At 41.7% G+C, this 13377-nt stretch overlaps 1 protein-coding gene across 2 annotated transcripts in view; it reads right to left on the reverse strand.

Annotated features, from left to right (window-relative positions):
- Positions 1-13377, reverse strand: part of DNAH2 (dynein axonemal heavy chain 2) — a 392322-nt gene that overhangs the window by 96258 nt on the left and 282687 nt on the right. For both annotated transcript variants that reach the window (XM_029581921.1, XM_029581922.1), the window contains 5 exons: positions 13104-13314; positions 12899-13015; positions 12401-12542; positions 9060-9229; positions 1840-1956 (listed from right to left, as the gene is read on the reverse strand). In XM_029581921.1, coding sequence (XP_029437781.1) covers positions 1840-1956; positions 9060-9229; positions 12401-12542; positions 12899-13015; positions 13104-13314 — 757 coding nt within the window. The remainder of the gene's footprint in view (positions 1-1839; positions 1957-9059; positions 9230-12400; positions 12543-12898; positions 13016-13103; positions 13315-13377) is intronic.

The raw sequence follows: 13377 nt of genomic DNA on the forward strand, positions 1-13377 counted from the left end.
CTCTGAACAATTTTGTATCATCTGCAAATTTGATTACCTCACTTGTCGTATTTTTTTCCAGATCATTTATAAATATATTGAAAAGTAAGGGTCCCAATACAGATCCCTGAGGCACTCCACTGCCCACTCCCTTCCACTGAGCAAATTGTCCATTTAATCCTTCTCTCTGTTTCCTGTCTTTTAGCCAGTTTGTAATCCACGAAAGGACATCGCCACCTATCCCATGACTTTTTACTTTTCCTAGAAGCCTCTCATGAGGAACTTTGTCAAATGCCTTCTGAAAATCCAAGTACACTACATCTACCGGTTCACCTTTATCCACATATTTATTAACTCCTTCAAAAAAGTGAAGCAGATTTGTGAGGCAAGACTTGCCTTGGGTAAAGCCATGCTGACTTTGTTCCATTAAACTGTGTCTTTCTATATGTTCTGTGATTTTGATGTTTAGAACATTTTCCCTATTTTTTCTGGCACTGAAATCAGGCTTACCGGTCTGTAGTTTCCCGGATCACCCCTGGAGCCTTTTTTTAAATATTGGGGTTACATTAGCTATCCTCCAGTCTTCAGGTACAATGGATGATTTTAATGATAGGTTACAAATTTTTACTAATAGGTCTGAAATTTCATTTTTTAGTTCCTTTGGAACCCCGGGGTGTATACCATCCGGTCCAGGTGATTTACTACTCTTCAGTTTGTCAATCAGACCTACCACATCTTCTAGGTTCACCGTGATTTGGTTCAGTCCATCTCAATCATTACCCATGAAAACCTTCTCCAATACTGGTACCTCCCCAACATCCTCTTCAGTAAACACCGAAGCAAAGAAATAATTTAATCTTTCCGCGATGGCCTTATGCTCTCTAAGTGCCCCTTTAACCCCTCGATCATCTAACAGTCCAACTGACTCCCTCACAGGTTTTCTGCTTCGGATATAATTTTAAAAGGTTTTATTGTGAGTTTTTGCCTCTACGGCCAACTTCTTTTCAAATTCTCTCTTAGCCTGTCTTATCAATGTCTTACATTTAACTTGCCAACGCTTATGCATTATCCTATTTTCTTCTGTTGGATCCTTCTTCCAATTTTTGAATGAAGATCTTTTGGCTAAAATAGCTTCTTTCACCTCACCTTTAACCATGCCGGTAATCATTTTGCCTTCTTTCTACCTTTTTTAATGTGTGGAATACATCTGGAGTGTGCTTCTAGGATGGTATTTTTTAACAATGACCACGCCTCTTGCACACTTTTACCTTTGTAGCTGCTCCTTTCAGTTTTTTCTAACAATTTTTCTCATTTTATCAAAGTTTCCCTTTTCAAAGTTTAGCACGAGATTGCTTACTGTCCCCCCCTTCCAGTCATTAATTCAAATTTGATCATATTATGATCACTATTACCAAGCGGCCCCACCACTGTTACCTCTCTCACCAAGTACTGTGCTCCACTGAGAATTAGATCTAAAATTGCTCCCTGTCTTGTCGGTTCCTGAACCAATTGCTCCATAAAAATGTCATTTATTCCATCCAGGAACTTTATATCTCTAGCATGTACTGATGATACATTTACCCAGTGAATATTGGGGTAATTGAAGTCTCCCATTATTACCGCACTACTAATTTGGTTAGCTTCCCTAATTTCTCTTAGCATTTAACTGTCAGTCTCACCATCTTGACCAGATGGACGGTAGTATACTCCTATCACTATAGTCTTTGCCGACACACAAGGGATTTCTACCCATAAAGATTCAATTGTGCATTTAGTCTCATGCAGGATGTTTATCCTGTTGGACTCTATGCCATACAAATGTTGTATTCTTCCTAAAGTTCTCCAGGTGTCTGCACTCACCTCTTGCAGTTTAGCTTGGGCCTCTGCCAGAGATGCCTGTTTTTCAGCCAACTGGGCCATGGCAGCATTCATCCGAACCCTCTTGGGCTCCACTACTCTGAAAAGCCGACCATATATCTGCACAGAGGAAATACAATGCAATATATGAATGGAGGCTCAGTAACATACAGATGCTCCTCAATACAGGAAGACTGTATTGAGGAGACACTGACACAACACAAATTCACCTGTTCAATAAACCTATAATTTTCAAGCTAAGAGTAAAGACCAAGACATTAATCCCCTGATCCAATTCTGCTGCTCAAGGGATTCGACAAGTTCTGAAATGTCAACTAAAGTACACTTCAAGACTTGCCCTCAACTCATCTCCATGGCTTGATAGCGAAGTTGCTTACCTGTAACAGGAGTTCTCTGCAGACAACAAAACAAACAGCTTCACAAATGGGTGACATCATTCAATGGTGCCAAATTGGCTCTCATTCTTTTCTAACCCAGAAACTTCTTTTTGTTTCTTCTTGGCACACATGGGAGTTTCTGCTTTAGTGTCACCATGTGTCCCTCCCTCAGTTCATTCTCTAGAAATAATCTGGGAAGGAGGTAGGAAATGAGTAGCCTTTTGCTCTGTTCTACTACAGGAAAGCAACTTCATTTTCTTTGTGGAAAAGAATAACATAACAGCCACACAGATGGGATTCCCCAGCTAAGGGGTGTGTATTTATTTCATTCTTTCCTTTTTTTTCAACCCATTTCTATTGTGCGGAAGTTGTCTATTTTTGATTATTATTGAGTATACACTGTCCAAATTTATTGTCCATATGAGATTCTGCTTTCAGGCAGTACTATTTTATAAAAGTGCATATTGATGACCATGTTACCGCTATGCACATATCTTGCAGTGAAGTAGAGTTTAAGCGAGCTAAATTCACTGTGTCCACGCTTAACATGCAGAGGTTAAAATTCCATCAATTGATGATAATGTGAAACATATTAGGAAAGCCATCTAGATAATACATGTTTTTTTATTCTCATCAAAAGAAATAAATAGTTGTGTTGATTATCTATGTGTCTTTTCTACAATATAGGGTATGATAAGCCTGAACTTCTAGTGGCATGTGGTTTTGGGAAAAACAATGGCAACATTATCATTTGGTTGAGGTGGAACTGTGCAAACCAAGTGGTGAGAGACCAATCCAAAGTAGGAAATCCAAGATCAAACATGGAGGATTGTCAAAATACTTCAAGTCCACAAGGATATTTTTTTATAAGTCTTTACAAGGTTTAATAATCATGAAAGCAGATTGAGCAGTGCTTTAAGGGACTGCGTCAGGAGGGACCTTGAACCGGAGACCAGTTTCACACTAGTGACAAAATACTTCAATTCCACAAGGATATTTCACTAGTGTGAAACCAGTCTTCTCCGGGGCAGGCAGGACTTAGATGATAGTCCCAAGGGGCAGTCAGGAAGAGAGAGTCCAGGGCCAGGCTGAGGTCAGAGAAGGCAGTGATCAGACAGTTACCAGGATAAGGCCAAGGGTCAGAGTAGGTAGCGAGCAAGGCACAGTCGAGGTCTGGAGCAAAGGTCAGCAGCAGGCAAGCAAATAAAGAACCAGTACGGGCAGGGCAGGTTGGATGAGGTAGGATCAGGCTGAAGCAAGGCAGGAGATGTAACATGCACAGAAAACATTGGAGGACCTGTTGCTGAGGCGCCGGCTGGAAGTGCAGCTGGGCTTTAAATCCCCAGCTGGCACTGACATCTCCTGCACCTTGACTATTTTCCTGCCATGGGGTCTTAATATTCTGGTGTGCGCCATACGCATGAGCTTGCCTAAGGGGATCCCAGGATGGTGGTGTCCATGACTCAAACAGGCAGTCTGGTGTTGGGGTGATGTTCTGGGGTGAGTGCAGCCAGTTATGGGACATTCCCATGATTAACCAAATGTTACAGGTAAGAGCCTGTTCCTCCTTGCTTGTTGATGCAAAACATTGCTACTTGATCATGTTTCAATCTGCTCAGCTTTGTGCTGAAGATGACATTGTAACACCCCAAGTCCATTGTAAATGGCTTTCCGTTCTAGGATAATGATGTCAGAGTTGATTCTTGTCTTGTTCAAATTCCTCGCGTACACAGGGAATCTATATGAGCTCCCTTCATCCATGGTTTGTTGCATCTGTTGTTAACGTTATTTGTATTTCTCAGGGATGAATGATTTGTCCTCATACAAGATTCTTTTTGATTGTCCACCAGTTCAGACTGTGCAACAGATCTTCTGTTATTGGTATTCTGCAATTAAGGGATTTGAATACAATGATCCCAATTGTTTTTTTAGGTGCCACTGTGCCAGTTTCATTTATTTATTTATTTATTTATTTGTAGATTCTTATATACCGCGGTACATATAGTTATACATCACCTCGGTTTACAGTGAAACAATAACTTAGCAACAGGCTTTACATATAACAGGTTAAACAGCAGAACATTTAACAGCTACAGGGTTTCCAAAAATAACGGGTTTCAAGGTTAAAATGCTACCTTCATTAATTATGATAACCAAAATATATTAATTTTCAAAAAATTACGCAGGAGTAATTAATTGTCAAAAGCAAAATCCAATGTCCCTTTAAAGTCAATAAACATAAATTGAATAATGGATGGGGGTAGTCGCACAGCGGGATTGTCAGTATGAGATAAACATAAGAAGAGCATAAGAACATGGTGCAGGTAATTAAGAATATGAAATATCTGAATTTCAGGTTAGTTATTGATCATTGTGAGAAGGCCTGTTCAAACAACCATGTTTTGAGGTTTTGTTTGAAAGTTTTGTGGCAGGAATCAAGACGCAGGTCCAAAGGCATACTGTTCCAGATGTTGATGCCAGCTATGGAAAATGATCGGTCTCTAGTGGATACGTGTTTGATGTGTTTTAGGGGATGAGCGACTAATTTAGCTTGGTGAATGTTTCTAATTGGTCTGTTGGATGTGCAAAATATAAAGAGATCAGAAAACCATTGCATCTCTTGGTTGTGAATTGATTTGTGGATGAGTGAGAGTACTTTAAAAGTTATCCTGTAGGATACCGGAAGCCAATGTAGGAACATGAGCGCTGGTGTGATGTGTTCATGTCGTCGAGTATTAGTAAGTAAACGAGCAGCAGCGTTCTGCAGCATCTGTAATGGTTGAATTGTATTTTTTGGGAGACCCAGAAGTAGTGCGTTACAGTAGTCAATTTTTGGTAGAATTGTGGCTTGTAACACTGTCCGGAAATCCTGAGAATGTAATAGCGGTTTAATTCTTTTCAGCGTGTGTAACTTAAAGAATCCACTTTTAATTGTGGTAGATATGAAATTCTTCAAGGAAAAGTGATTGTCAATCATGACCCCAAGGCTGCGGACATGCTGCAAATTGGAATGGTCTGTTGTTGAGATAGGTGAAGGTGAAATGTTAGAGGTGGTGTTCTTGTGTGGCGTTATGATGAGGAGTTCAGTCTTGTTGGTGTTGATTGCAAGAAAGTTTTCCATTAGTATTTATTTTTATTTATTTATTTAAGAATTTTTTATATACCGGGGCACGTTAAAAACATCACCCCGGTTCACATTGTAACGTAACGTAGCAACAGGCTTTACAATAATTTAGAATAGATAAGCATAGATAAACATTATTTAGCTTTACTATAGATTAGAATAGATAAACATTATGACAACTGTTCAACTTGGGATAGGTGGTTTATCAGGTGTTACGTGATAAACTAATAAGGAGAGTAAAAGAGAAAAGGTGATTGGAATATGGGCGGGTAAGGGGAGGTAATTCTTAGGAGGGTAGAAGAAAAATAGGTTCTTTAACTAGTCACAAAGTGACAGGTAAGAGGGCAGATATGGAGGGGTAGGAGGAGGATGGGGCTGTTGAAATGGGAGGAGGAGGATGGGGCTGTTGAAATGGGAAGAGGAGGAGGGGGGGTGGGAGGGAGGGGAACAGGGATGTGGGAGGGGGCGGGGATGAGGGGGGCGGGGAATGAGGGGGAGGGGGGATGAGTGGGAGGGGGCGGGGATGAGGGGGGGTCATGGTTGTTAAGTTCAGTAGAGGCGTGTCATTAGTAGATTTTTTATTTCCGCAAGTGCCGAATCCCAGGTTTTCATGGCATTAGTAAGTGAATCATTGATGGGGATGATGATCATCTTTTTACTTGCTAAAGGCATAACTTGTACTGTTGAAGCCGTCTGTCCCAAGAGCTTCATATATTTTCGAGCTATAATACATTTTGTTTTGAAGGATTGCATGAATTGTTGAATTTTGTTTGTTTTTTGAAGGGGAAGGTATGCTTTTCCCTTGACCATACCTAGTGTTGAACCTTTGAATTCTAGCTGTTATTTTAGAACTAGGCTGGATTTCTTGGAATTTATTAGGAATCCAAGAGTGTGCATTGTGGCTATGACTTGATTTACATCTTCTATAGATTTTTTGGATGATGTACTCATTATCAGCCAGTCATCTAAGTATGGAAAAACAAGCAAGTTCTGTTTTTGCATGTGAAGAGCTAGAACTGCTAGATACTTGGTAAAGACTCTTGGAGCTGCTGGTAGACCAAAGGGCAACACTCTCTATGGATAATGTTGGTCTTGCAGGGTGAACCTCAAGTAATTCCTGTGACTTTTGTTGATTTGGATATGAGCATAAGTATCTTGGAGATTTAAAGAGGTTAACCAGTCCAGTTTTTGATGGAGAGGGAGGATAACGCCTTAAGAGCTTAACTGGAATTTTTCTCTCTTTAAAAACATATTTAGCTTTCTGAGGTCCGAAATTGGTATTAGATCCCCTGTTTTCTTCAAAATGAGTAGAAACCTTTGCCTTGTTCTTTTATTATTGGCTGAACAATTTTGGATTGTAGCAGGGAATTCAGTTATTGGGTTAGTAGTTACAATTGTGGATGTGGATGATGCTGGTAACAACAGGAGATTTTTTGAGGTGGTAGTGTTTTGAATTTTAAATAGTACCTTTGGTGAATAATTCTCAGAACCCATTTGTCCATGGGGATGTGATTCCAGTTTCTCTTGAAGAATGTTAACCTTCCTCCTACTGGTATGTCTAGAAATGGATTTTGACAACAAATTTTGTTGCTGTTCAAAAACTAGAAGCCAGCCTTTGCTGAAGCTGCTGTGATTGCTTTTGCTGTCGTCTCATACTTGTCTTGACTGGGGTTGTTGTTGAAGTTGCTATAGTAGTATCTGATGTTGTCTAGTATTGGTGCAGACTGTAACTTCTTGTCTGTGAGTAATACTTTTTTTGTATATAACTTGGTATCTTCTCTGAGAAGAGGTATCCATGTGGGATGCTCTTAAGGACTGGAGAGCAGTGCTTTGGTTTTTTTTATGGATTCCACTATTTTATTAATTTTGTCACCAAATAAATGACCATCTATACAAGGGGTGTCTGCTAGTTTTTCATGTATGTCTTCTCTCAGACCAGAAGCACATAGTCATGCTAAATACCTCACCATTATGGCAGAAGCTAATCCTCGAGTAGAATTATCAAACTTAGTCATGAAAGGAGAGAGTTATGTGTCTTGCACAGTTTTCTGTGTCTGTCATGATTTCATTGAAGTGTCTTGTTCTGGGAGACTATTTGAATGCACCTTTAGTTTCTGTGGATTATTGAACAGGTATTGTTTCACCTGTAACTGGTACACCTCAATCCATGACTGTAAAAGTTGCTCCTTGGAATAGTGTTTTACCTACGGAATCAGTGACTTTTGCATCTTTCCGTGGAGGAGAATTCAAATGTGTTTTATTTTTCTTCACCTTCTTCATCATTGATTCAACAATTCATGTGGCAGCTGGACTTTATTTTGACCTGGACATTTTTGTAATCTGTACTGAAGAACTATATATTTTACTACAGGTGAAATAAAGTAAGATGTCTTCCATAATTTGGTCTGCACTTCAAGTAGTGCTTGATGCATAGGGACAGCTTTATACTGCTTTAATAGTTATATGCAGTGCAGAACATGCTTTAATTCTGTAGTGTTTCATTTTCTTCTTGCAAACTGAAAGGAATAGCTTTCGACATTTTTTGTACAAAGGTTGGATAAGTAGCATCCTCTGGAGGAGTGGATGATCTGCTTGGTTCTAGAAATAGGTCCGACAGAGTATCTGGGAAAATGATTTGAGATATGGATTGTGAAGATACATTTGAATCCTGGGAGTCTTCTGAAATCAAAAGGCTCAAATGATGAAGATCTAGATTTTATCCTTTCTTGTAAAGAGAGATCTAACTTTTTCTGTCTCTTCTTTATCCATAAAACTAGTCAGGGAGCTTGTTTTTTTTTAGTAATTCTTTTAAATAAGTCTGTACAAAATTAGTCCATAATTTTTGAACAAAGGCATGACAGTCAAGAAATGTTGGAAATGGTAACTGTTTTTTTTCTTGCTTGTGGAAGATAATTGATTCGATTTACCATCAACATTGATGTTCCTTTATGCTGTTTCAGTGCTGAAGGTTTCTCAGCTATTTTCTGCTGTGTCGATGAGTCTCTCCAAGAATTTTTGGAGACTGGGTATTCAATTGACAGAGAACACTGCAATTTTTTTTATGAAGGACCTTGATCTGATGAGCTTTTCAGCTCATACTGTAATTTGTTCTGATAAATAAATGCCCTCAGGAGCATTCTGCCTCAGGAACCACATGAAGAGCAGTTTTTTGTTTTTTTTTAAAAGATCACAGAGACGCAGAGGAAAGAAATATGCAACAGTTTGCACAGCGAATGAGAAAAAGCTGAGCGAAGGGTATGTGGCGTTGCTAATATGAGAATGTCCACACATGCCCAGAAGAAACAAAAAGAAGTTTCTGGGTTAGGAGAGAGTGAAAGCCAGTTTGGTACTATCAGTTGACATCATCCATCTGCATGGCTGTTATGTTATGCTTGTCCATGGAGAATCAATAGACTGAAGGCCAAGATCTGTACCTTACTTATCTCTATGCCACAGATACAGAAAGCCCTGAATCCATCTGTCACTGAGAATAAATGTCAAGGGTTCAAGTGATTCAGCAAGCACTGGATCCATCTATCACTGAAAGTGAAAGCCAAAACTTGTTCCTAACTTACTTCAATGATTCAATGGATATAGGAGGTCCTGAATACATCTGCAAGTTCATCTTTATGGTTCAAGAGATTCAGTAAGTACTGGATTCATCTATCTCAGAGTAAATGCAGAGGTTTGCCCCAACTCACCTCCATGGCTCGTACCCACATGCAGAGGGATTTGGCAGCAAGTGAGACACGGCCGATAATATCAGGCTGGAAGTCAGGCTGTGCACAGTATTGGCCAATCTTCTTCAGCACACGGTCAGAGATGTTATCTTTATCAAAGTTGATTAGCTGCTTGATGAAGTTTGATTCACCTGGTGAAAACCAAAGCAGTCACTTAAAAATGAATATTAGAAAGTCTGTAACAATGTATACAGACTCCTGTTTCAAAGTACAACAAGATGCCTTTTTCATCCCGAAGATAAAGTGATAATGCTTATGCTTACCTGTAAAGGAAAATTGGTTTTTACCTGCTAATTTTCATTCCTGGAATACCATAGATCAAGTCCAGACTCCTGGGTTTTGCTTCCCTGCCAGCAGATGGAGACAGAGAAGCAAAGTTTTACTGACACTGCTACTTAACCTAGTGTGCCACCTGCAGTTCCTCAGTCTGACCTGAATCCAAGTCAAGATGAGAATAACTATAACTATAACATGACAGCAGACTATAGTCATTTTTGGAGTCATCAGATTCCTCCATGGGAATGCCTTGCTGCCCAGCCAAGCTAAGCATCCCCAAGATGTGCGGCAATACCTTTTTGCTAGTCACCTTGGGCCTTTTTGCAGGCCATGAGTCAGCTTGCAGCTGACTCTGGATATGAGGGCACTTCTCCCCCTTTCTAGCCAGATAGGCTCTATGGAGAAGTAACACAAAATCTGAGAATCTTCAGAATCCTTCGGCATCAAGGCCTTCTCATCTTCAGAGGCTTCCTGCCTCTCCGCGGTGATAAAGAAGGAGGGGAAGCCCTTGCCTGCCTGGGACTTCTGAGGCTGCTGCGACTGCAGTCAAGATGGCCACTGTACCTGCGCTCCAAGGACTAAGATCTGTGGCATTTCCCAACAATCTCATTACTCTTTTACGCCAAGACCTTTACCCACCACAACGGACCCTGCACCGCTCAAGCTGCCTTCTCCCCCAGAGACTCAGTGTACACGCATGGATCCCCACTCAAGCGGCAGCTCCTGTGATCCTTGGCCAGCACCATGCGCATCCCAGATGTACTCCTTAGACCAGCGGCAGATTCACGATGTCGGACCGGCCCGGGTATTCGCTGCCCAGGCTGGCCCAGGACACATCATGTGGTCTGCCGAGCGTGGCTCTGTCACAGCTGTGCACAGCAGACCACGTGACTGGAGCAACCAGCCCACCGGGGGATGCCCGATCCCCCCGATAGGCCAATCCACCCCTGCCTTAGACACTTGCTGCAGCGGTCTTGTCAATGCCAGGACACCTAGTTACCCCCAGTTACATCTGGCTCTCACCTGTGTCTAATGTGATCACCAACCACTCACAGGGCCAGCAGGAGCCAAGAATTCTCTTCAACTTGCCTTAAACAGGATTTTTTTGTTTAAACTTTACCACAAAAAACAAAACAAAACAAAAGAAAGTACTTTTTTTGAATGCTGCAGAGTGGCTGCTGTTTCCCCGAAGGCTCTCCGGCGGATTGAGGGAACTAGACCACCAACTAATTGAAACCCCCTAATCGTGCAGGTTCGAGCCACCACCAAGGGATACCAATCCCTGTCTTGTCCACCTCAACCTAGGAGGATGGCCCCCACCAAGGACCTAACAACTCCTTAAAAGGAAGTTCCTGAAAGAAATCTTGTTTTAAACTCCGGATTGCAGGTTTTAAACCTCTACCATCTGCGGGAGACTGCAGGTAGCACTCTAAGTTAAGCAGCAGTGTCAGTAAAGCTTTTCTTCTCTGTCTCCATCTGCTGGCAAGGAGGAAAAACCCAGAAATCTGAACTGATCTGGGGGATAAACAGGAATCGAAATTCTCTAATAACAGCAGCTCAATATATTCACACAGAAGGGGTGACATCAATCAACAGAGTCCATCGAAGCAGACTCCTACTTTTGAACCGGTAGCCAAGCAGCCAGGCTGCCGTTACCACAGCCAGCTGCTGCTAAAAGTTCCAGTTGCCTTTTTTGCAAAGCTTAAAATAAAACTGAGGGATGCATTTTAAAAGTGTTGCTCACATTAAAAGGCCGATATACGAGAGTATGTGGGCTGTGTGTGAGCAAAGCATATTTTAAAAGCCGCAAATTACACGCACACATTCATGTGTGCGATTTTAAAAAAGGGGCATTCTGAGGCAAGGCCACAATTTATACATCTAAATCCATATTTGAAATCCAGTGGCCACAGCACATGGTGGGCTGTTAGCTATGCATGTTTACTTCTGCTCTTGATGAGGTGGCAAGTCTGCAGAAATCTCTGCTTAGGCCTGTGCGCTCGTTTAAAGCTACTGTCCCCCTATGTGTAACTCCACCAGGGGAGGTGGGTAAATCGTGGGAATCATTGAGCTGCTGTTATTAGAGAATGCCAATTACAGGTAAGCAATTTCACTTTTTCTAATAACAAGCAAACCTCAACAGTTTCACACAGATCGAGACTGCCAAATCTAAGGATGTTTGCTAGAATGACATGCACCCGGACATCTGCAATCAGAAGAGAGTCAAGAAGGAAGGACGTATGTACTTATTGACTAGATTAAAAGGCAACAGAAAATGCAACCCAGCTCAAGATATGTAGATGCATTCTGGTACAGTAATTTGGAAGGTCCTCCTCAACCAGAGAAACTACTGGGAGCTTGGATACTGGGAAATAAATATTGTTCCAGGAGCTCAGGACCTTCTTACAACCAGGAGTCTGGAGACTAAACCAGTCTTGGGAGGAAGGATAGTCTTGCCTCAACAAAAACACCTGAGCTCACCCGGAGTAGCCTAAGATCCTACTGCACTAACCAGCCTGCATCATCTACTGGACACAGAGATGGTGCTGCACTATTACTAAAACAAGTGAGGTCACTGGAAAAGTTGTGTTCTCTGTCTTCATCTGCTGACAGGGTGACAGGGTGGCATAAACCACACATCTAGACTGGTATAGCAGGATGATAAGAAATGATAAGAAATGGTATTTTCTACATCGTGTGCCAAGTGTGATATTATAAACTCTTCTCCAGTAGCTGGCCAAAGGAGCAGGGACCCCAGTCAGGAATCACATGCCATTCCAAACTCTGATATATAGTTCTTTTGGCCATATTAAGCCTTGTTTGCTAGCCGTATGCATATTGAACAACCTCACCATGAGAGTCGGAAGATATGCAGACATAGGGCTACTTCCCCACTGCATTGATGTAGTTCTAATTTCTTCAAGAAAAACAGGAATTATAAGAACCACAGATGCAACAAAATCAAAACCAGAACCAGCTCAATGTGGCTAGCTGGATTTGGCCATTTTCACTCTCTGTCCCCTTACCCAGCTGTCTCTTGGCCTCTGCCCATGTGGGCTCATTCCCTCTCAGGATCATAACAGCCTGCATCACTGTCTCCACCAGGACAGGTGGGCGGCCATAAGACTTAATCTCCGTCATATCCTTCTTGTTCAGAGACTCTAGTGCCTGCAGGAAGGAAAGAAACAAAAATATTTAATTTCCTTTCAGGACATTTCCAAGGTAGGTGTGATCCTGAGATCAAGATGAAGATATGATCAAAGACTACAAAATGATAAATACTGAGGGGACACATAACAGAATCTGGTTTTCCCCCAAGAAGTACAAAGTAACAAAACAAAAACAATTTTCTGACAGTTCTTATTCTGTGGAGGAGGCCAATTTGTAACCTTCAAAGTCTGCAGAAGAACTGTCTGTATCACAGCCTCCTTACTCGACAGCCACATTATAGAGGACAGAACTGGGCACAACGGAAATATCCTGCTCTTCTCAAATAAGTGCCCATCAGAAAGTAATTTCATTACCTTCATGGCCTCCTCCAGGGCTGGCAGTGCCTCTTCTAAATCTTTCTGTGCGTTGTCAGCCAGTTCCTTACATTTAATCTCTTCTGCCGCAATCTTCTCGCTGTTAGCAGACACTGCCTGAGTTGGGAGTGGAATGAAACGAGAAAGAATTTAAGTATCCATTTTATAACTTTACATTGAGTTCCCTAGGTCCTGCCATGCACACCTTCTGCTGCTCGTCTGCTTCACGTTTCTGCTGCACGATTATCACCAAGTACTCCTCACACTGCTTCTGGAAGGCCGCCACCTTCTGCTTGGCTTCCTCCAATTGCAGGGACATCAATTCCACCTTCTGGCGGGTGTCATCAATCTTAAACAGACCATTGCGCAACTTATTCACCTGCTCCCACAGCTCCTGCCGCTTCTCCGCTAACAGCCTTCAGGAGACAGACCAGAGACAGGATGGGGGTCAGCATTTTCAGATATCCAAGTTACGCCAT

This window comes from Rhinatrema bivittatum, chromosome 16, assembly GCF_901001135.1.
Source record: "Rhinatrema bivittatum chromosome 16, aRhiBiv1.1, whole genome shotgun sequence".
NCBI lineage: Eukaryota > Metazoa > Chordata > Amphibia > Gymnophiona > Rhinatrematidae > Rhinatrema > Rhinatrema bivittatum.